This window comes from Chinchilla lanigera, unplaced genomic scaffold, assembly GCF_000276665.1.
Source record: "Chinchilla lanigera isolate Chin_1 unplaced genomic scaffold, ChiLan1.0 scaffold00010, whole genome shotgun sequence".
Lineage (NCBI taxonomy): Eukaryota > Metazoa > Chordata > Mammalia > Rodentia > Chinchillidae > Chinchilla > Chinchilla lanigera.
The window spans coordinates 16,552,088-16,577,070 of record NW_004955411.1 but is presented as its reverse complement, the minus strand read 5'-3'; the positions used below and the strand labels follow the sequence as shown (position 1 = coordinate 16,577,070).

Genomic DNA, 24,983 nt, shown 5'->3' with positions numbered 1-24,983 from the left:
TTTTCGGGTTAAAGAGCCAGAACTGACCTGGCTCGGGGCTCTCTGTTCCTGCGAGCTCAGTGAGCCCCATGCATGCTTGGTAAATAAAATCCCCTTGCTTTTTGCATGAGAGAACGTCTCTTGGAGTCTTCCTTCACGCGGCGAGTGTCTCGACCCTAACACAACTTGTTAAGTAATCTTGATATATTCACACAGTGGTATATTTTCAGCTATATAAAAGAATTTAAAGATATGCTGATATGAAAAATTCTCCAAAATACATTCTGAAATGAAAATAACAGGTACAGTGCATAACTAGAAAAATTATGCTACCTTTTGTGTAAGGAGAAGAAAGACAAAAATATGCATTTTATTTGTATAAAGAAATATTGTGCCCATAATCCCAGCTACTCAGGAGGCTAAGGCAGGAGGATCATCAGATCAAGGCCAGCCTGAGACATTTAGCAAGCCCCTGTCTCAAATGAAAAATAAAAAGGAAAGTAGCTCAGTGTGAAGGCGCAGAGTTCAGTCCCCCAAGTCAATCAATCAATCAATCAATCAATAGAATTTAAAAATGAAAGTAATATTAGATATTGTGTGAGAGAGAAGGTTAGCATTCACCTTCATAAGAATGGAAAAAGGCCCTCAGCCCTGAAACCATACAGTTTGAAATACATACAATTAAGGCATTTTCCCCTAGCTGTGTCACCTCACTATCATTTTTCTTGGTATACATCTTCAATTGAGAATTACGTAGTCATAAATAAAAATGAAACCCTATCATCTGCAGGAAAATGAATGGAACTGGGGGATATCATATTATATGAAATAAACCAGACACAGAAAGACAAGTATAACATGTTTCCTCTTATATATAGGAACAAACAAACAAAACACAACATGGGCGTAGAAGGGGAACTACTAGTGGTGGGGAAGGAAGCTGGGAGAGAGAAAGGAAGAGGGTAGAACAGTGTGGGTGGACATGATCAATGCATCATGTGTGCACGTATGGAAATATCACAGTAAATCTCATTAATTTGTAAAATTATCATGTGGTAATAATTATAATAAAATGTTAAAGTATTTGTAATACTGGCCTGAGGTATATCTCAGTGGTACAGCACTAACCTGGTATGTATATTGTTCTAGGTTCAATCTCCAGCACCATGGGGGTAAAAATACTGAAAAGATAACTAAGAAAGTAATATATGAGGTTATCCAAACAGGATACACAAGTACAGGGATAGGAGGAAGATGTCTTACTTTTATATACTTTTAACTTTTTAACCACATGAACATATTATATAGACAAACATTTAAATTGTTTACCTAAGTCAGGCCCAGTGGTTCATGCCTATAATTCCAGCTGCTACAGAGCCTGAGGCAGGAGGATCCCAATTTCAAGGTCACCCTGGGTAATTTAGTGAGCTCCTACCTCAAAAAATAAAAAGAGGAAGGCAGATAATGACATAGAATCTGGCAGAATATCAGTTTCTCCAGAACCTAGACTCGAAAAACCTTAACAAAGAGAAATTGGAAAATCTGAAGACAATGCAAGATAGAACATTAATTCCAGCTCCTAGGGCAGGGAATTTGTCTCTGTAAACACAAGGTAAGCCCAGACAGGGTCAGAAGCCCAGGGAAAAACAGGGGACTAGGACAGTAGCACCAGCCCTTAAAAGAAAAAAAAAATGCTATGGCTATTGTTAAATGCAAAAACAGCATAGGGTTTTAACCTGAAAGTAACTCCTTCTACATGGCAGGCTAGAATTGACAAGAAATCAACTGCAGCCTCTGCCATATTTGACAGTGATTAACTAGGAGCCATTTTGAGACGGGTTAATTGTTTAAGACTGAGCTACTGCAAGAATCAGAACTTACAGAACAACTACACTTTAGGGTTTCTGAGATAACCCTATCATAGTGACCGAGTGGGAGACAGTTACAAGCGACAATCACAAAGAGGACATGGGCTAGACAGAGACACTTAAGAAGTTTAAACTCAGTCCAGGAAGGACACAGGGTTCCTGCTCTGTGTGGTAAGAAGCCAGGAAGGTTGAATGTGGTTTTCAGAGAGGACTGGGTCTGAAAATGCTGGCATTAAATTCAGCAGATGGCTTAACACCCCCTCCTGCCTCGATGCCGGCACACAGGACAGAGCTCAGTGGTCTGTTTGGTTCCCCATCTGCCCTTGGACAGTTGCCACATTCTGGAGTGTGCAGACAGAAGGGCTTCTGAAGCAGGGAGGGGGCGCCTGATAAATCCACTCACCATAAACTGTGGGGAGAAGTAGTGACCTGAGGTACACAGAGAGACGTGGGAGCTAGGAGCAGCTGGACAGGACACAGGGTGGACACCACTGGCCAACCATTCTCAGTAGAAAAGGCAGAGCAGGACTCAGCATTCCCACACAAAAGAGTGAGGGTGGAAATAAAATGGAACTTGGTAGTGACTCACTATCCCACCCCCATGTCTCGTGAATGCCAATATTTCAGGCTCAGGGTGGGGGCCCTCATCCCAACATATAAAGAAATTTTTTTATCTTATTTTTCTAATTAATTTTACTAGTATACTTTTGATATAAAGATTGCATTTATCATGAGGAATTAGTACCTGTACATATCTTGATTCTTCTTTTTATTTCCATTCCCCTCTCCTCCCTTCAACCCTTCTTCCCCTCCTTATTTACAAAAGCTTTATTTCCATTTTCTCCTTCTATCCTCTTTTTTTTCCTTTTCACTTTCTTCCTTTCCCCCCTTCCCCTCCCTTGTTCCCTTCCCATTTGAACATGTCCCTCCTACTTCCCAATATCTATCATCCATTTTGGTCTTTATTTGTGCTTTTGCTTTCTCATGCAAGAGAAACAATGTATGTCCAATTTATTTCACTGAAAAGTACAGTCTCAAGGTGCATCCATTTATGCAGAAATGTCTCAAGTTTATCCTTCTTTATGACACAGTAGCACTCCATAGTATATGAAAACCACATTTTCCTCATCCATTCATCCAATGATGGGCATGTAGGCTGTTTCCAGGATTTAGTTATTTCAGGTTGTGCTACTATAAACATGAGTGTGCATATATTACTGTGGTATGATGCTTTCAAGTCTTTTGAGAAAATACCAAGAACGGGAATAACTGAGTCAAATGGAACCTCAGTTTCAGTTTTTTGAGGAATCTCCACACTGATTTCCATAGTAAGTGTACTGACTTGCACTCCCACCAGTAGAGTAGAAGGGTTTATTTTCCCTCAGAGCCTCACCTTTGTTATTGGTTGATTTCTTGATAATATCCATTCTTTCTGGATTGAGGTGGAATCTCAGTGTCATTTTAATTTGCATTTCTCAAATAACCAGTGATGTTGAACTTTTTTTCATATATTTATTTGCTGTCTGTACTTCTTTATCTGAGAAGTGTCTATATTAGATGCCCATTTTTTTAATTGGGTCTTTAAATTTGGGATGTCTATCTTTTCTGAGTTCTTTATATATTTTTGAATAGCTTTGAGGAACAGCTGGTAAAATTTTTTTCCCCATTCTGTGGATTATCTCTTCACTCTGTTGGTGGTTCCTTTTGCTGTGAAAAAGCTTTTCAATATAATGAGATCCCAGTTCTTGATTCTTTGGGATAGTTGCTGTGTGATCAGAGTATTGCTCCTAAAGTCTGCCTACACCTGTCTTCAAAAGTGTTACCTATTTTATCTTCCAGCAGATTAAGTGTTTCTGTTTAAATATTTAAATCGTTGGTCCAATTTGATTTTAGTGTAGGGCATGGTGAGAGACACGAGTTCTCTCACACAAATTCTCTTCTATTGTCAATGGTAGTATACTTGTTATATTTAGTAGAAATATATTGCATGTCAACATTTGGGTTTTGTGTCTAGATTATTTTAATTATATTTTCCATTATTAAGGGTGGGACAGTGGCAGCTTCTACTGGTTCTTATGGTATGTCAATATTTAGTTTGCCTTTGTACCTAGATTATTGTGGATTTCTTTTCTATTGTTAAGAGTATGTCTTAGTTACTTTTCTCATTGCTGAGACAAAATACTCAATACCTACAAGTTAAAAAAGGCAAGGTTTCTGGGTGTAGGAGCACACACATGTAACCCCAGTATCTGGGAGGCTGAGGAAGGATTGTCACAAGTTTGAGGTCAGCCTGGGCTACCTAGTGAGCTCAAAGCCTGCCTGGGCTACATAGACAGATCCTGTCTCAAAAAAAAAAAAAAAGAAAAAGAGGAAAATTTACTTTAGCTCAGTTTGTAGAACTTTCAGCACAGTCAGATGGCTCCAAGGCAGGGTAGCCTGGCAGAGAAGAAGCAGTTTATGGCAAAGCAAGAAGCAGCACAGCCTTCTTTTTCTTTCCATTTTAAATTTCATTCAACCCATCTATCCCTCTTCTAGGTATCTTCCTGAAACAGTTGAAGACATCACATGACAGTAATAATATATACATACCTATGTTAATAGCAACACAATTCATAATAGCTTGGAAGCAGCATATATGTCCATCAACAGATGAATGGAAGCCAGGTGTGGTGGTGCATGCCTCTAATCCTAGCACTTGGGAAGCTGAGGCAGGAGCATCATTGCCAATTTGAGGCCAGCCTGAGCTACATAGTGAGTTCAAGGCCAGCCTGAAGTATAACGCAAGAACCTGTCTCAAAACAAAACAAAGGGCTGGGGATTTACCTCAGTGGCACAGGGCCTGCCCGGCAAGTGAAAGGTTGTGAGTTGGATCCCCGTTATCGGAAAAACAAAAACAAAAACAAAATCAAAACAAAACAAAATAACCCCTGATGAATGGATAAAGAAAATATGGTATTTTTATACAATGGAGTACTACTGTGTCATAATGAAGGAAAATTGAGTCACTTGTAGGAAAATGAATGTATCTTGAGACCATAATGTTAAGTGAAATTAATCAGACATGCAAGCTTAAATATCACATGCTTTATCTTTATGAGAATCCCAAAGTATAAATAATTTAAAGAGCAAAATAAAAGATAATAGGTAACAATTCAGATGTGGACATTTTGCAAATTGAAAGGGGACTTGAAAGTGGAAGGAGGAGTGGAGGGGAGGGGAAAGGGAATCAAAAAGAATTAAAAAGTGTTATGTGTGTCTGTAACTCCCACAATGATGTAGTCATTGCAAATAGGCACTAATAAAAATTTTAAAAGAACCAAGATGTTGGCTGTATTAGGTTTATATCTTTTTTTAAACCATAGCAAAGTTTTATTAAAGGTAGGAAAAGAAACGGGCTCTGCAGAGCAAGTTTGGGCCAAGTAAAGCAGGAAAAGAAGTGTGTCCTATAGCCTGAGAGCTGGCCGCCATGGAAGAGAGAACGGAGGAGACTTTCGGGCTTGTATCTTAAAAACTTTTGAAGTAGCAGTGAAATATCTTCACAATATCACCTACTTCTTTTTTGTTTCCTTGTTTTTGGTGCTGTGGATGAAGCCCAAAGCTTCGTGCACATTATGTAAGTGAACCACTGAACTGTACACCAGCCCTGACTTCTATTTTCTTAACAACTCAATCTTCAGGCTTTTACTAAAGCTCCTAACTGTAATTACCTCTAAGGGCTCCACCCCCAAAAACCACATTAGCGTTTTAGCACATGAATTTGCTGAAAAGGGGTGTGTAGACATTCAGTCCATAGCAATGAATTTATATAAACAGACGCTTCTGAAATACCCAGATCTTCTATAAGTTCCCCAACATTCCCCTAGTCATACCTAGAATTTATCATCCTTTGAATCCCAAACCATTTTTCCTTTTCAAAATTTTATTGTATTATTTGAGGTTCTGGGGGTTGAACTCAGGGCCTTGCATATGCTAGGTGTCTTGGTGACTTTTCTTTTGTTGCTGAGACAAACTATCCAACACCCAAAATTAAGGAAGGAAGGGTTTATTTAGTTCACAGTTTGTGGAGGTTTTACTCTACAATCAGCTGGCTCCAAGGCAGGGTGGGATGGCACAGGGGCAGCAGTTCAAGGTGACAGGAGACAGTGAAAACAGCAAGAGCACAAGGAGGGGCAAGCCTTTTTTCCCTCCTTATATTGTATATGAGCTATCCCAGGCCCACACCATCTCTTTGTCCTCCCCTGGCCCAGGCTCAGGATGAATACAAACTAAGAACCCAGGCTCCCTGCTGAGTCACATAGTTAACCTTCTAAACTTCTCAAGTTGATACAGTGTATCACCCATAACATGGCAGAACCACAGGATTCTTCCTTGCTACTCTTTTTTCCACATTTGTATCATCTTTTTCCCATAGTGAGAACATTGATTCCTCAAATAATCAATGTATTTTTTCATCGTCAATATTACAATACACACAATATAATCTTAAAAGTACTACATTTGTATCAAAAAATAGATGAAGAAAAAAATAGATGTGTTTGCAGTCTGTTTGTATCTTTTATTTTGCCGACTGAAGATATATATGTGTGTATATATATATATATATATATATATATATAGTGTTCTCAAAGTTGTAAGGTGGTTTGAGTCCAGGAGTTTGGGGCCAGTAAGATCTCATGAAAGAAGGAGAAGGAGAAAGAAGAGGAAGAGGAGGGGAAGAAGGGGGAAGGGCAGGGAGAGAAGGGGGAAGAGAAGAGAGAAGAAGATGAGAAAGGAAAGAAAATGAAAAGGAGAGAAACAGTAATGGGGGAAGGGGAGAGAGAGAGAATAAAGTTTCCTGGGTTATGTGCCCTTCTTGCCTTTTTCCAGAGGTAAGATGTATTAGTCAGCTTTTTGGTGGCTGACACAATACCCAACACACACAACCCAAAGGAGGAGAGGTTTAATTTGCTCAGTTACCATCGAAGATAAACTGGCCCCAAGACAGAGACTTCATAGTGGAAGGGTATGCAAAGCAAAGCTGCTTAGTGCATGGCCACAGAAAGTAAAGCGGGGAACAGTGTCAGAAAGGGTCTATCCACGGATCACATATAGTACCCACGGCCGCACTTCCGTGACCTACCCAGGCACACTCAGGAATGTGCTTCACTAATCTGCTAGATGTTTCTTAATCCAATGAGGTTGACATATCAGGATTAATGGTCATAGTGGATATAGTATTACTTTTAAATGCAGATTCATTGGTTTATATTCACAGACTTTTGATTTTAAGTTGAAAATAAGAGATTGGCTACAATTATTCAAAAAGTATTTGTGTGTTTGAGAAAACTTGGTGTGAGCCTTAAAGTTTAATGACTCAAAGTGCTAAACCATTTTGTAATGTTTCATAATTTCAGAGAGACCATTAATTTGGGCAGGGCTCAAGTGGGGAATTCTGCTCCATGAGGTATTGACTGAGGACATGTGGTGGTACTGAGCTAGTGGATATGCCAGTCTAGGGGGTCCAAAATGGCTTCGTTCACATCTGGTGCCTTGGAGGGAAAGCTGACAGTGGAACTGTCAACCGGAATCCCTAGATGACAGCTCAGTTTCCCAGACCCTGTCTGTTTCAGAAAGCCTGAGTAGAAACTGCCAAAATTCTGATGTCCTAATCTTGGAAGTTCTGGAACATCTCACTTTGCCTTTACCTGGTCAAGCAACTCACTAAATCCATCCTAAATTAATGAGGAAAGACATTAAAGTCATAAGTCACTTGTCCGTGGAGAAGCAACAAAAAATTGGCAGTCATCTGTATCTATCACCACTAGACCCACTTTTTTATATAAACAAAATTTTCCAGAGTACTTTCATGTAAATTTCTTTTCTTTTAGGGGGTATATTTTTGAGACAGGGTCTTGCTATATAGTTCAGGCTGTCCTTGAACTCACTATGTAGCCCAGGCTGGCCTTCAACTCGAAGGGATCCTCCTGCATCAGCCTTCTGAGTGCCGAGAGTACAGGGGTGCACCACCACATCTGACATTTCAGTAGATTATTTGATTGAAACAACTTTTAAACTATAATGCTACCAGTGCAAATGTTAACCTTAGCCACCAGTACCCACATTCAGAGTATTATATTGTATTGACTACATGTTTCCCCTCTACCTGTGTTATGCTTTATATCTAAATGTCCCCCCAAAATTTCCTGGGCTCATAGGTGGGGTTTTTGGAAGGTGATTGGACTGCGTGCCTTATAGCTGACTTGCTGCTAGGCGATGGGATCTGATCAGAGGAAGTGGGTCGCTAGGAATGTGGCCTGGGACTATCTCTTTTCTGCTCTGCTCTTGATCTCTCTCTGCTTCCTACTGCTGTGCCATTGGCTGTTTCTCCTCTGCCATGCCATGTTGCTTTGGAGCCAGCCAACTGCGGACTGAAACCTCTACAGACTGGGAGCCAAAATAAACCTTTCTTTTAACTTGTGGATGTTGGGTATTTCGTCCCAGGAATGAGAAAGTAAAACAACCTTCATCCTGCTCTCTTCATCTTCATCCTCTGGGGCTGACTCACTCACACAATGGAGTCCCAGTACAGGGGAAATAGCATTTACAAACTGTGTGGTTTGGTTGTTTTATTTTGAGGGGCGGGGGGGTTGTTTTGTTTTTTGAGTGCTGAGGATCAGTCATACCCAGGACCTTAAACATGCTGAGCAGGCATGTACCACTTAACTACACCCCAAGCCTGTACTCCGAATCTTAGATGTGCTTAGGAGACATTGCCTTCTAAGCGGCTACTTTATTTTTTTTTTTAAAGAGGTTACTTTCCCTTTCATTAAAGCGCTACGCTACACCGCACCCTACTTCCGCCCAGGTCCCGCCCCTTCCGCAGTTAAGTTCCAACCCGTTACCGTCCCCGCCGCATTACGCCCCGCCTCTTTCCTTAGTTCCTACGGAAGACTACGGGAGTTTGGCGCGAACTGGCTTTTTTCTCTCCCTTCCAAAGGCGGGAACTAGTTGTGTGCGCCGGAACGTGCTTTGCGTCTGATATGATTGGTCGTGGGTGCTTGGTCCCGCCTCCGCGTCTTGATAACGCCCTGGTATTGGTGGAGACGCCAGAGAGCCCTCAGTGTCCAGAGAGGATCCTACGCTCTCTTGCGCCGGGCTGGGCGCGTAAGTTGCTGTGGGGAGCCGCTTCGCGCCGAGCTGAGGGGGACCAGGATACAGGGTGCAGTGGTGTTCCGAGCGGAAGCTGGCCGCACCCGGGAAGCCGGAGAATCCGAGGGAGTCCCCCTGGAACGGCCCAAGTCTGTGAGGCAAGGACGGCGCCTGACGTCCGGGGCCCCTCAGGTAGCCGCGCTGTCCCCCGCTCGCGGTTGCCGCTTCTCGGCTCACGCCCCGCTTCTCTCGGGGGTCCGTGGAGGGGGCCCGGGAGGAGGCCGGCAGCGCCCCTGAAGAGGGCTGCCCTTGCGAGCCGTCGCGCCCTTCCCCCGCCCCGTGCAAGCTGGCTCTGCTACAGACCCTTAAAAATTGCTCGTGGAATTTTCTGGAGAAGCGCTTTCCCCGCGTGTCGGATGATCCCTAGTACAGAGTGCTTCCGAAGTTGCTTGTCCCTTGGTCTCTGCAGCACCTAGAGCCTGCTCTGTCCCAGACTGAGGTGTGAAGGTAGAACTGGTAGAGTCTCAGCATGTCTGCTTCAGGATCGAGTTGGCTTTGACGGACTTTCCCACTCTCGCTGGTCTTCTCCACACCTCCCACCCCAGACCTGCGTGCCTGTCCTGAACACCCTTCCCACGTCTCCTGAGGCCAGCCAGGGCAGGGCGAGAGTTCTCTTTATCATCTCATCTCCTTCCCCCCGGATTATTTCCTCCTAGTATTTCCCCATATTTTACAAGAGGTGGTCTCCTTTCACATTCTATTGATACTCTATGGAGTATCATTGATTTTTGTCATCTGGCTTTAGAGATAGGCCTAGAGAGTATAATCCCAGTTCTGCCGCTTACCACCTCCCTTGGGCAAATTTTCTTGGGTAAATCGTCTGTTTCTTCGTTAGTAAAATGGGGGAAAAAGAATAATATGGGCCTTACATGACTTGAGGATTCAGAGTAAGTTAATGTATGTAGAGCGTTCAGGTCAGTAGCCAGCGCGGAGTAAATGTGCAGTAACTTTTTTTGGTATTTGAACCTCACATCTTGGAAGCTTAAAAGTGCAGGCTGTCCCACTCGCTGAGCATTTTCCTGTTTGTCCCTACAAGTGCTTGCTTCTTCATCTCAGTTTTGAAAAATAACACTTCCTTTAGGTTACCTTTTAAGACGTCCTGTCTCAAAACAATAGACGATCTCTTTCTCATCTGTTTTGTCACATCTGAATCCATTGAAGTTGTATGAATGGTTGGGCACAATGGCACATATCATCTACTCAGGAGGCTGAGGCAGGAGGATTGCAAGTTCAAGGCCAGCCTGGGCAACTTAGTGAGACCTGGTCTCAGATTCTTTAAAAAGGGCTAGGTAGGTAACCTCAGTGGTAGAGCGTTTAGCTAGCATGCATGGGGCCCCAGTTCAATCCCCAGTACCAAAAAAAAAGGGCGGGGGAGATTATATATGAAAAAGTGAGTTTCAACTCTGTGTGCCTGTGCGAATGTACACGTGGGTAATTGACCCAGGGACTTGCACATGCTAAATATCTGCTCTACCACTGAGCTACACACCCAGCCCAACAACTCTTTAATCGTTACAGTTCTCAGCTTTTAAATTCTATGCGTTTCATAGGTGCACCACTCCCTTTGGTACTAATTCTCTTCATATATTGAGAATATAAAATGGGAGAAGGTGAGAGTAAGTGTTAAAAAGTTCCTTTTCCCAAAATACTCTCAATACTGTGCCTACTTCTCTCTCCTCTTCATCCTCCCTCTTTTCAGGAATATCACTGGCCTTTGGAATTTCAGCAGTGTAATCTCAACCATCACCACCATGCCAATGAGTTCCAAATCATAATATCGTCTCTCTTGTGCAGTGTACTGTTTCAACTCTGTTACCCATCTTTATCTGAATGTTAGACATAATTAATCATGTCTTTGCTTTTCCATTGCTGCTTATAGAATAACTGGTTCTCAAAGAAAAGTATTGGCAAAATTTTCCTTTTGCTTGCAAACTCTACATTGGGTGACACGACTGCAGCCCTCTTTCTTGCGCAAACACAAACATGGCCATCTTTGCCAAAGTCATGGAGCAAATTAAGTTCGTGAACTGAGGTACCAGTGTATTGATTTAAATTCATCACCCTAGGAAACTGTTAAATACATTTTTGTAAGTTCCCAAAAGATATTGTAATTATGTATTATTGAAATTATAATAACCACAGCTCAGTGAAATGTGAGTTTTTGTGGTAAATGAACCCAACTCAATGGGATCCTCTTATGAGTAAACTGAGCTGTTAATGGATAGACATTGTGGCTGATTTACTCTTTTGGTTGATATCCTTGATTATTTAGGAACAGAATGTGGGTTTTTTTGTTTTTGATTTTTTTAAGACATGATCATGCTATGTAGCTTAGACTGGCCTTACACTCACTGTGTAGTGTAGTCTGGTCTCAGATTCATGGCAGTCCTCCTATCAGGCTCCCAAGTGCTGGGACTATATCTGTGAAGTCCCCAGCTAGGAAGATTTTTGTTTATGGAGATATATTAAGTATGAGAAATACAGAGATTTATAAAACTTGATCCCTTCCTTTGGGCACCTCGTTGTCTGTGTTATCCAAGTGTCTTCTAGCCATATGTGTTTATTTAACTTAATTAATTTATAAATTAATTAAAATTTAAAAATCAGTTCTTCAGTCTGGTAGGTCTAATAGCGGCTCTGATAGATGCTCATCTCCTTGTCCTGGGTACCTGTGGATATGCTGCCTTATATGGTGAAAGAGATTTTGCAGATGTGATTAAAAGTTTGGGGTGTGTGTGTGTGTGTATATGTGGCGATGGGAATTAAACCCAGAGTCCTCACACTAAATTACTTCCCTAGGCAAGGTCTTGCTAAGTTATCCAAGCTGTGTTCATATTTGTGATCCTCCTGATTCAACCTCAAAGAATGCTGGGATTATTATAGGTATGTACCACCACACCCTGCTAAATTAAGGATTTTTGAGTAACAAAAGTATCCTGAACTACTTACTTATTCAGGTGATTCAGGTGGTCCCAGTGTATTCACATAAGTCCTTCTTTTTTCTCTCTCTCTCTCTCTCTCTCTCTTTCTCTCTCTTTTTTTTTTTTTTGGGTCTTTTTGAGACAGGATCTCACTACACAGTTCAGGCTTGAACTCACTTTACCCCAGGCTGGCCTTGAACTCAAGGCAAGCCTCCTGCCTCAGCCTCCTGAGTGCTGGGATTACAGACATGCGCCACCATGCCTGGCCTTCACATAGGTCCTTATAAAAGGGAGATAGGAGAGCAGAAGTTAGCAAAGTCATGAGATGACAGAAGTAGAGAGAGCAAGAGCAAATGGGATTGTGAAAGCAGAGGTTGAATGAGAAACAAGATGTTAGATATGTACCTTTGAGGTAGGTGAAGGGGCCTTCAGTCAAGGAATGTAGGCAGCTTCTAGAAGGTGGAAAACATGAAGAGCATATTCTCCCTTATGACCCTCAGAAAGATTGCAGCCCTGCTGACATCCTGATTTTAGACAAATGAAACGTTTTATCTCCAGGATTGTAAGATAACACGTTTGTATTTTTTAAGCTACTGTTGGTGGTAACGTGTTAGAGTAGCAATAAGAAACTAATGGATGCAGTCTCGTGTGTATCTTATACGTGTGGTCTTGTAGCTGCTGTATCAGAGAACAGACAAAACGTTTTTATCATTGTGGAAAGTTCTGTTGGACACACTGGGCTAAAATAGTACTTCTGTAAGCAACAGAAATACAGATTCTCAAACTTAATCCTAATTAGGAATAGATAAGAATCAGAAACATTAAGGCTAGAGCCTGTCAGTCTTGCATTTTAACTCTTCCAGGTGTTTCTGCTGCCTGCTATAGCCTAGAAACAACTGATGTAGAAAGCAGATGATTGGTTGCATTAGAGATTGTTAAATGAAATAATAACATGTTCTGTGTATTGATAGAATGAGGGAATGAGGTTAGATGGGTTTGGGAAGGGAGTGAGCATTCCAGAATAAACAAAATGAGCACAACATGTTACTGTGGAGTTAAAGCACATGGAATACTTCAGGAATTGCAAGTGTAGGCTAAATTATAAAGACCACAATTTCAAGGCCAGCCTGGGCAATCTAGTGATTGCAATTTCTGCTCCAGTATTTTATTTTATATGGGGATGGGGTATGAGGAATTGAACTGGGGCCTTGTGCATGCTGTTACACATATCTCTAGCACTGAGCTAGACTCCCAGCCCCGAGATGTATGTGTATGTGTGTGTGTATTCTTCATTTAAAACTTTTAGTTCTGTAGAATAATTTATGAAAACAGGCTTTATAGGGAAAATACAAGTGGAATACCCAGGACCCACCTACGTATATCACTAGAGCACAAACAATAGCAATAACAGTTTAAAATACTGACTTTGTTTAAAAGATATGTTAAAAGCTGGGCGTGGTGGTTTACGCCTATAATCCCAGCACAGCACTTGGGAGGCTGAGGCAGGAGGATCAGAGTTTGAGACCAGCCTGGGCGACAAAGTGAGCTCAAGGCCAGCCAGAACTGCATAGAGAGACCCTGTCTCAAAAAAAGACCAAAAAAGTAAAAGGTGTGTTAGTTGCGTGTTGTGGCCGGGAGGCTAAATTATAAAGACCACAATTTCAAAGCCAACCTGGGCAATCTAGTGAGACTGTGTCTTAAAATAAAAGTAAAAGGGCTGAGGATATAGCTCAGTGTTCCCCCATTTACAAACAATAATTAGATTCTTAATACCCCAGAAAGTATAGCTAGCCCTCTAACCACAGGTTCTGTGTAGCTATACTGTACAGATTTATTTTTTGTCATTACCATATTACCTAAACAGTATAGTATAACAGCTGTTTACATAGCACTGATATTGTGTCTGGTATTGTATGTAACCTAAAGATTTAAAGTATGGGAGAATGTAAGTAAGTTATATGTAAATACAGTACTCTGCCATTTTACATGAGCATTTGCAGATTTAGGTATTGGTAGAGGGATTCCAGAGGAGGGGATCTTGGAAGCAATCCCTGTGGCTGAGGGATAACTATATAGGTCTTTCCCTCAAGAATAAAGAAAAGATAGACAGCTTGATGAAGGGAGGAATGAAGAAGGATTGAGACCGTTAAGTTTTGGGGACAAGAAGAGAGGGACATTAGAGGTTGCATGTGTAAAGGTAGTTGCAGATTTTATGAGAAATGATTTGGCTGACTGGATGGATCTGGCTCATTGCTGTTAATTTTTGCACAAAGACTGAGGAAAAGCAGGCTTAGGCCCTTGCAAGGTGAAAACCTAGCTGTATTAATTAAGTGGAAGAAAATGAGAGTGATAGAATATCTAAATTAAGGGTATTACATGCAAAACTTGATTTGGAGGGGGGCTTGCTGCATTTAGCTGGTACTGATAAATTAATGGTGCAAAAATTTTATTTTTAATTCTTTTTCAAAGGGCCAGGGACTTGAACCCAGAGCCTTGAATATGCTAAGTGCTTTACTGCTGGACTACGTCCCCAGGCCAGTGGTGCAAAATTTTAATATCCTGGGAAGAATACTGTATAGGGTAACAGTTTCTGCATTACACTGACATTATTCCCTATTTCTCAGTAATGCATGAGCTAATTTGCATTATGTAAACTAGTGTTGTGATAACAGACTGTATTGTATGTTTGAATGGAGTAGGTAAGGGAAGCAGTATGAGAAATACAAAAGCAGGGGAGACCTTCCTGGAAAGATACTGAGTTTTGTTCTAGGGAACCTTAACTTGATTGTTTTGGTTAGTGAGTTCTGTTTTTGGTTTTGTTTTTATTTTTGTTTTTGTTGTGTGGAGCTGGGGATTGAATCCAGGACCTTCTTACTGAGCTACATCCCTTCCCCCTTTTTTATATTTTGAGACAAAAGTCTTGTTACGTTGCTTAGTCTGGGTTCAAACTGGTGATCCTCCTGCCTCAGTTTCCAAGAGTGCTGCAGTTATAGGGGTATACCACCATGCCTGGTTGGATAGGTTGTGTTGTTCTTGTATTTTTTATGTGAGAGTAAAACACAAGCTAGACGTAAACGGGATTAATACAGATGTAGAAAATGATGATAAAGATTTAGGAGACCTTTGTCAAATTAGTGTTGAATTTATTGATACTTTGCTTATCTCACTATGTCAAGAGTCCTCAAGATCACATGCAGAATTGCTGGTTTAAAGACTTATAGAACTCACCATACAGTTGTACTCACAGCTACATTTTATTACAGTGAAAGGACTCAAAACACTGTCAGCAAAGGGAAATGAGGCCCCAGTAATGAAATCTAGAGGAAAGCAGGTTGAAGTTCTGAGATTCTACTCCTAGTTGAGTCGTACATGATGCTTTTAATTCCCTCAGCAACTACTTTTGATTATATTCATGAAATTGTCTACCAGGATAGCTCATTAGACTTATCACCTAGGTTTTTATTGGGTACTGGTCACATAGGCTGCCCCTGCCTGGCACTTCAGTAAAGATTTAGATTCCCAGAAGGAAGGCAGGTGTTTAACACAGTGAGCCAGTTTTTATCAGTTCTGGGAGTTGTGGAAATTTTCTAAATTCAAATTGTAGACTCTAGCCAAAGTCTTTTGGTATTTTTGTTTTGGTTTGAGTTTTGATCTTTTGAGACAGGGTCTCGTGATGTATTGCAGGCTGGCCTGTGATCCTCTTGCCTCAGCCTGCTGATTGCTGAGATTACAGGCATACATCACCACACGGCATAGGTAAAGGCCTTTGTAAGCCATGAAATCCTTTTTTTCTACACTTGGTATCCTATTGTTTTAATTTGCATTTCCTTAATTTTTGAAGCTAAACATCTTTTCATTCTAAAAGCTTTTTTTTAATGTCTAATCTGTTTTCTTGTAGGTCTAAGTGGGTTTTTAATATGTGTGTGTATTTCTGGTTAATGTTAATGTGTGTAAGGGCCAGGTGTGGCGGTGCATGGCTGTAATCCCAGCCCTCTCAAGGCTGAGGTAGGAGCTGTGAGTTCATTGAGACCCCATCTCCAAAAAAAAATTATTGTATGTGTCAGTGATGATTAATGCAAAGTTATTTTGTATTTTGTAACTTTTTTCCCTGCTGTGCTGCTGATACTGAACACAAGGCCTAGTGCCTGCTAGTGTATTTTGATCTGTTTCATGAAATTACCATTGTTCACCTTGTGCTTAACCCTAAAATAACGTGACTTCAACATATTAACAATCTTAATGTTTTCATATTATGGTTTTAACTTTCCCTCAGGAAATGTTAGGCTTTCTTTTTATTATCACAAATCTGCTTTTTAGTATGGTAGAAAGTAAGTTTATTCAGTGTTTCCAAAGTTGGAAGTTGCTTTTTAACTTGAAGCTAGGTTTATTCTGAAGTTAGATTTATTCTCTGAATTGTGTGGTTGATTTTAACAGTGGAAAATCTTTATATTTAATACTTTAGATGGCAGCTATCAAAAGGAAATAAGATCATGGCAGCAGATGATGACAATGGTGATGGAGCAAGTTTATTTGATGTCTTTTCTGGTAAGGCTTTCAATTGTCTTTCTAAGTTCACTTTTATTTTTTAAAATTTTTTGTACTTGGGAATTGAACCCAGGACCCTGCACATGCTAAGCACACACTGCCCCAGCATCACTTTTAAAATTACAAAGCATTTATTCTCATAAGAAACCATCATCAACTTCACTCCCCCCACACACACGCACATAAGTAAATTAATACAGTGCAATGCATGGAATACAGCAAGTGCTTAGTAAACATGAACTTTGTTTTTCTTTGTTTTGTTTTGTGGTGGTGAGGATCAAACCCAGGGCCTCACATGTGCTGGGCAAGGCAAGCACACTACCACTAAGCTCCATCCCTAGCCAGCTACTTTTTTTTTTTTTTTTTTCTTTTGCTGGTGGTAGTGCTGGGAATTGAACATAGGGCCTAAGCACTATGTTCTTAACTTAACTAACTCAGGGCATAAGCACTGAGTTACCTTCCCAGCCCTTTTTAGTTTTTAAGGCAGGATTTCATTCAGTTGCCCAGATTGGGCTCAAACTTGCAGTACTCCTGCCTTAGCCTCACAGAGTGCTGGGAGTACTGCTCAATGCCACCACATCTGACTGTATGTCTGGGTTGTTTTGGTTTGCTTTGCTTTGCTTTGCTTTTTTTGCTTTGGCCGGTTTTTCATTGTTGGTGGTATTTTTGTTTGCTTTCATTTTTTGCTTTGAGATAGTCTCCCATGTTCCCCATGTTAGCCTCAGCCTCAAACTCCCAGACTCAAGTGATCCTCTCACCTGAGCCTTCTGAGTAGCTGAGATTATAGGTAAACACCAGCATGCTTAGGTGAGCTTTCTTATATCCTTTCAAGCCTCTAAATGTAAGCAAGTTAGCAACTTTGCCAATTTATAATAACTTGTATTATATCCAAAATAGATATTGCAGTAAATGTAGTTGTGCTTATGTATTGTTCAGGTAAAAATGATAGTCACAGTGGAAGATTAGGTTGAAAAAGAGAAAACCAAGACCTGGTGGTAACATAAACTCATAAACTGGTCATGGTGGTGCATACCTATAATCCTAGCATTTGGGAGGCTAAAGCAAAAATACCACCACAAGTTAAAGGGGGCCTTGAACTACATAGCAAGACCCTGTCTCAAAGAACCCAAAACGTAGCTTATAAAATAGTTCTTTGTTTTGTGGGATTTGGTTTTTTTGTTATTGTGTTATTTTGTTTTGGTGATAAGAATTGAATCAAAGGCTATACACATGCTGGGCAATTGTGCTACTGAGCTAGATCCCCAGCCCTAAATAGAAATACTTTAGGCTGGGGATATAGGTCAGTGGTAAAGTGCTTGTGTAGCATGCACAGGGCTCTAGATACAATCCGCAGCACTAAAAAAAAAAAAAGAACCTGAGCATGTGGCGTATAACTGTTATCCCATCACTTGGGAAGCTGAGGTAAGAGGATCACTGTGAGTTCAAGGCCAGCCTGAACTACTTAGACCGTGTCTCAAAACAACCAAAAAAACAACTTTAACATGCAGAAGTTGTTTTCAAGTCCTAACATAACATTTATTTATTAATTTATGTGCTTATTTATTTAGTACAGATGGAACCCAGGGCCTTCTGCATGCTACACAATATTCTACCATTGAGCAATATCCCTCCCTAATCTTCTATTATAACATTTATTCATTTTTTTAAATTATAGTTATGTTGTGAGCTTATTAAATTTGTTTAGATTGTACATATTGACAAGAATTATGATCAGTGTACTGCGTAGTGAAAGGGACAGTTAGAAAGCACAGACTGTACACGGTGGAGCATACCAATAATCCCAACTACTTGGGAGACTGAGATGGGAGGACCTTGAACTTGAGATTAGCCTGAGCAATGTGGTGGTATGTTTAGTAGAATTTTATTTTTACTTAAAGATACTTTTTTTTAAAAAAAATTAATGTTCGTATGGCTGGAGATGTAGTTTAGTGTTAGAACGTCTGCCTAGCATGATTGAAGCTCTGGATTTTATCCTCAGAATTTACTTTAAAAAATCAGTATTCATAAATAGGCAAAGGCTGGTCTGAGCAACTGATTTGGAGGTAACAATACGCAATGGAATTACAATGGTGAACTCCTACCATCTTGTCTAGTGAAACTCTGTATTATTTCTAATGTTTTATTGAAGAATTATTTTCTTATTCTCTTTAATGGTTTGAGCAATCTTTCATTCTTCCATCTGGTAATCTGAGCAGTGTAGTTGAGGATAGCCATATGCAATGTAACAACCACTATTGATTCGCATTAATTTGTCTTGAGACCCTATATCACTTTGAATGTTCTTGCTTTGTTTTGTTTATATTCGTGATACTGGTATGCTACTACTGTTGTATTTTTTGTTTGTTTCTCATGTACTACTGTCTTTAAAATAAAAATAAATAGGCAGAGGCCATCATAACTAGTATTTTGTGGTGTTGGATATTTTTGCTGATGTATTTTCAAGTTGTTATGCTGCTATTTAGTTCTGTTTGGGGAGGTTTTTTTGAAAAAGATTTAGACAGAAAAACAAAATATAATGAACAGCTTTATTTTTCAGCTAGGTTCACAAATGGTTAAATTTATCATGTCTGCAATTCTATTAAATTTTGAAGGACAGAACAACATTGTTAGTCTTATTTGCTGGATACAACTGTTTTATATCTGTGTATTCTCAGGTCCTTTTCTTTTTTGTTTTGTTTTGTTTTTTGCTGTGTTAGGGATTGAACCCAGGGCCTTGTGCATGATGCCAAGTGCCCTAACACTGAGCTGCACCCCTGGTTTGTACATTTTTAAAATGGTGACAGCTGCCATATGCATCCTACTTAGAATGTATTTTTTAATTCCATCTCAATTTGTAGGTGAGCCTTTTGATTTTCTCTTCGCATTATTGTTCAAGGGACTATACAATACATATTTAACATTTTGTAGTTAGTATTGTACATTTTGTACAATACTAGTATTGTACATTACTAGTATTATACATTTTCATGTAAAATAGACTATTTATAGTTGTATTTGTCCTCCATCTTGCTCTAAAATATGACATCTATATGTCGTAAGCTGTACAGTACTGTAATTGCTATAATTAAAGGCTATAATTTTCACTTTAATCAGTCCCCTGTGTACTTGAATGTAATTAAGAATTTTCTAAAATATGAGGAAAAAAGTCGTTTGTATTTACTCAGTTATTTTATCATTTTGTATTGCTGGTCCTTAAAGCACTCTTTAGTATCTTTGATACACATTTCCCCCATTTGCTTTTTGGCTTTGATATACCATTTTCCCCCATTTGTATTTCCTGATCTATTTGCTTCTGGACTCCGTACTTTATATGAGAATTGCTGTATCCTAAAATCACTAAGAGGCATTTTTTCCTCTCTGCTCTCTAGATAGGGTAATTTTAATTTCTATGATCTACCTAGTGCATTGGTAGATCAAACCAATCTGTCAAACATATCCAGTGATGTTCTTATGCAATTTTCAGTGGTTGTAGATTTTTTTCTTTTGGTTCTTTTTAATTGTTTCTATTTCTCTGCTGTAATGTAACTTTGTATTGTATTTGTAACATTATGAACAGCAACACTGGATTCTCTATAGTTCTCTGAGATATTGGGGTTGTTTTTAATTTTAATGGGTATGTAACTTAGCTGAACTTACACTTTTGTCTCCCTTGTGGATAGCAACTGAAATCTGTTCAGATATTTTACCTTTGGCTGGCTTTCTGGAGTTCTGTGCTTTGTGGGGATCACACATATTTGGGACAGAATTTGAAGAATCCCCACCTTGGCTCTCTGGATTTCCCCTTCTAGTTGCTCTTATCCACCTCAGTCTTTCCTCTCATTCTTCAGGCCATTAGGACTAGCAGTTTCCATCTTGAGTTTTCACTGCCTAATGTAGCTCTAATTAGGGCAACTAAGGACCTCTCTTTCAACAAAAGCGGTACTGAAGGGAGGGTAAGGAACTCAGACAATCTTCCTTCAGGTATTATCTCCCCATCAGGATGTTTTGTTTTGTTTTGTTTTGTTTCCTTTCATTTAGTTTTATTTCCCCTCTGAGGTGCTGGGGATCAAACCCAGGACCTTGCAGTTTCCTTGGGATTTTGTCTGCCTGGGTTGCTCTCTAGCTCTTCAGGTAGCTTTTAATATTTTGTTTTAGCCTTTATTTTTATCTACAGGATTTAAGTCTATATATGAAGTAGTTGAGTTATAAATCTTCGTGCCAAAATCTTGTTGGTCTCAAGTACAGTATTTTTTTAAAATCTCATTTTTGAACGCTTCGTGGTCCATCAGGGTAGGAATGGAAAAATCTCAGTGTATAAAGTAATTTTAACCAGTCTTTGCTGTTCTTATAGCTTCTCCTCTCAAAAATAATGATGAAGGCTCATTGGACATATATGCTGGGCTGGATGGTGCTGTTGCTGGTATGTAAGTTCCATAAAATAGTTCATTTTATTTGGTTAGTTTGTTATGTTTGTTTTGTTGCTACAAATTCCTGGTAACCTCAGAATGCCTACATTTGCTTATTCTTTGAAATAATTACACTCAGGTAATTTTCTTACCCAAAGCTTGATCTGTAAAACAGAATACAGGTTATTCATCTAAGTCTCAGATTTAAATGAATGTTATACAAAAGTATTTTATAGCATTGAAATACAACTGGTGCTCTTGTCTGTATATGTTACTGCTCATTGTGTCACAGAACATTTGAAAAGTGTTACTGTAGATATTTTCAAGTATAGCAATAAGCATGCTATTCAGAGAGTGTAGGGACCTATCTACATGTAAAATCGTTTCCATAGGAACCTTTTCTATAATCAGATCTTTCAGTGTTTTGAAAAAACATGATCATACATGATTTGGTACAACCATTTTATGTAACTGGTATTCCAGCTGTCATCATGAAGTCAGTATAGCTTTGGATAAAATGTAAGAAATGGAGAAATGATAATTCCTTTGAGGTAGACACATCAAGAAGCCTAACAAATATTTTAACGTAAGGGTTTTTGTTTGTTTTAGACAGCACTTCCAAATCCTGTGTACCATCCAGAAATTGTTTGGATTTGTATGAAGAGATCCTGACTGAAGAAGGAACTGCAAAGGAGGCAACATATAATGATGTATGAGTTGCCACAGTTTTTAAAGACAGTTATTTACTATTGTGTCACCCCTAGAGAGCAGGTAGCAGCTTACTATTTTGTGTTCAGGAAATGGTTCTTAGAGTTAAAGAATATTTAAGTCAGTTTCTGCTTTCAGACCTACTTTTAAAGAAATGTTTTTTGAATATTTTTCTAAATTTAGTGACAATTTTGCCTAAGTATCTGGAAAATATAAAACCTCAGGAAGTGTTTGGTATGATTTTTTGTAATGATTTGTACTAAGGTATAGTGTATTTTCTGTAAAAAGTTCTGAGACTTAAATGAGACAAATTTCTACTGTATTTGAATTTTAAGGTTTGGAGGTTAAATATGAAACTTATCAAAATATGTAATTGATAGGCTGAACTTTAAAAACAAGTAAGTTACTAAATACCTATTAATAAAAGTAGACCTCATCAACTGTTTTTAATGGATTGACTTGCAAAATTTAAATATTTTGAAATGTTATTTAAACTAAGAAAATACTTAACAGCATTCCGGGAGGCTTAGGCAGGAGGATCTCAAGTTTGAGCCCAGCCTGAGGTCTTAACAACTTTGTGAGGCCCTGTTTCAAAATAAAGACGAAAGATATAGCTCATTTGAAGGCCTTGTGTTCAAAATTCCCCATACTCCATATGGTGTATGGGGGCAATACCTTAGAATGACACTTAAATTAATCTTCATGTTTTACAGTTACAGGTAGAATATGGAAAATGTCAGCTGCAAATGAAAGAACTAATGAAAAAGTTTAAGGAAATACAGACACAGGTAGGACTGCAATGAATATTTTATTTTTGCTGTAATAACTTTGTTTTTCCAGGTAGGAATTTATTTACAGACTCCATGGAAAAGATATGGAATGCGTCAGAGATTTGCTTCTTGCATAGGGGCCATGCTAATCTTTTCTGTATCATTCCAGTTTTAGTATATGTGCTGCCGAAGAGAGCACTTTTTGTTTGTTTGAGACAGGTTCTCACTAAGTGTAGGCTGGCTTTTAATGTGCTTTGTAACTCATGCTGTCCTTGAATTCATGATCCTCTTACCGCAGCCTCCTGCATGCTAGAATTACAGGTGTGGGTCACCTCAGCTGACTTAACATAGGCTTTTATTTTGTTTTTGTGATAGTGGGGATTGAACCCAGGGCCTTCTTACTGAGCTGCATTCCTGGCCTTTTTTTTTTTTTTGAAGCAGGGCCTTGCTAACTTGCCTAAACTGGCCTCACATTTATGATTTTCCTGCCTCAGCCTTCCAAGTACTGGGATTATACATGTGAACCACCATGCCCAGCCTGAACCTTGATTTTTTTAAAGTTTTGATTTGAAAAGATCACTGGGCACATGCTTATAATCCCAGCACTTAGGAGGATGAGACAGGAGGACCTAGAGTTTATGCTAGCCTGGGCAACATGACAAGACACTGTCTTAGCAAAACTTAAATCTAGGTTCAGACTCCAGGACTGAAAAAACATACTTAAGGACATTTTGAAGTTGACACAGTGATATGTATACCTGCAGTCTCGGCTGTTTGGGAAGCTGAGGCAGAAAGTCTCTTAAGTCCAGCATTTCAGGCCAGCTTGGGCAACATAATAAGACACCCTCCCACCACCACCACCACCATTGATTTAAAAAGAAACTATTTTGTTGTTGTTATAAAGAGTAATTAAAATGTCGTTTATTAGGAAGCTTTTTTTGTTTTCTTCTGTGGTACTATGGATTGGACCCAGGACCTCATGCGTGCTAGGCAAGCATTCTACCACTGAGGGACACCATTTTTTTTTCTGGTTATTTTTATAAATAGAAATTGAAATACCAAGTGTCAGCAGTTTATAAGGAAGAGTTGTTCGGGGATTTTGGTTTCCCCTTTCTACTGGAGATTGACCCGTGCCAAGAGTGTTCTACCGTTGAGATGCACATCCAGCCTCCCCCTCACCCCACCTTGAATTTTTGAGACAGGGTCTGACTATGTCAGGCTGGCTTTGAACTCACTCTACAGCCCAGGCAGCCCTCCAACTCTTGATCCTCCTGCCTCAGCCTGGGATTATGGGCATGTGCCACCACACCTGGCTTGTCATTATTTCTTTATCTGATGAAATTTATATAAGAAAAGTGCTTGGGTTGTTAAAAGGACATTGACAAGCTGAGCATGATGGCGCACACTTGTAAGGCAGAAGCTAGGAGTATCACCATGATCTCAAAACAAAGGAAAAAAGACTGACAGAAAAGATCTGTTAGATTTAAAATAATAGTTCTGAAAAAAATCTGTAGAAATGGCAGGCAGTTTAAGATAGTGGTTTTGAGGAGCAAAGATTTAGAATGGCTTTTGGAAAAAAATGACTGCCTTTACCATTTTTACTAGAATGACCCTTTCTGTGATTGTGCTGCAGAAATAAGGAATGTGATGTCCTGGTTTGGTTTTGACAGAGTTGTTTTTCTTCCTTTCCCTTTTCCCTGAAGGAACCAATGGATATTAGATTAATTTTCTGTTTATCCATGATTGTGAATTTAACTTGTTTAAGTATAATAGAATTCTTACCTTTTTGTTAGTTTGTTTTTGGTTTTTGAGACAGGGTCTTACTATGTAGTCCAGGCTGGTCTTGAACTCCCAGTGATCCTCTTGCCTCAGCATCCTGAGTGCTGGGATTACAGGCATGTGCTACCACACCTAGTTTATTATTTTTTAGTTTTAATTTTCAAAATAATGATGCAGGCAAAACTTTTTTTCCTGCTGTTTATTATTTTTATATATTGACCCCTGTCTTACATAGTTTTACTTTAAGTGCACTTTTTCGGGTACCTATTATCTTCTCTGAATCTCAGTTTCCTGGTCTATATATAATGGGCATAATAGTAATTTTCATTGGGCTTTTTTGAGCATTACATATGTGATGCGTGGCATGTAGTTGTCCTTCAGTAATTGTTAGCTAATATGAGCTTTATTAATAATAACCCTATAGACAGGTATTTTAATATATCTTATTAATATGTATTTTAGAATTTCAGCTTGAAAAATGAAAACCAGTCTCTTAAGAAGAATATTTCAGCACTTATCAAAACTGCCAGAGTGGAAATAAACCGCAAGGATGAAGAAATAAATAATCTTTACCAAAGGTATAACTAAGGGTTGTACATCTATTATAAGTGATACAGATATTAATATGTGGAATATTTTTTAGTTTGAGTGGAAGATAAAAATAGCATTTTACTAAATAAGGTTTTAGTGTGAATAGTAACTAATATGTCAGTGGTTTATAGAACATTGCCACATGCCTCTCAGTTTATTCAGTTTTCTAAACCATTAGGATCTTAGTATACTGCTTTTGCCCCTGAGATGTTGGTGTTTATGTTGTGG

General features: G+C 39.3%; 1 protein-coding gene across 4 annotated transcripts in view; it reads left to right on the top strand.

The window, feature by feature from the left end:
- Positions 1-8,931: 8,931 nt before the first annotated feature.
- Casp8ap2 (caspase 8 associated protein 2) overlaps positions 8,932-24,983 on the top strand; it is a 32,494-nt gene continuing 16,442 nt past the window's right edge. For 2 of the 4 annotated variants that reach the window (XM_005377761.2, XM_005377760.2), the window contains exons 1-6: positions 8,932-9,167; positions 16,419-16,501; positions 20,853-20,921; positions 21,517-21,617; positions 22,329-22,403; positions 24,627-24,742. In XM_005377761.2, coding sequence (XP_005377818.1) covers positions 16,447-16,501; positions 20,853-20,921; positions 21,517-21,617; positions 22,329-22,403; positions 24,627-24,742 — 416 coding nt within the window. In that variant the 5' untranslated portion in view covers positions 8,932-9,167; positions 16,419-16,446. The remainder of the gene's footprint in view (positions 9,168-16,418; positions 16,502-20,852; positions 20,922-21,516; positions 21,618-22,328; positions 22,404-24,626; positions 24,743-24,983) is intronic. The other 2 variants (XM_013510891.1, XM_013510890.1) reach the window with 2 other exon arrangements.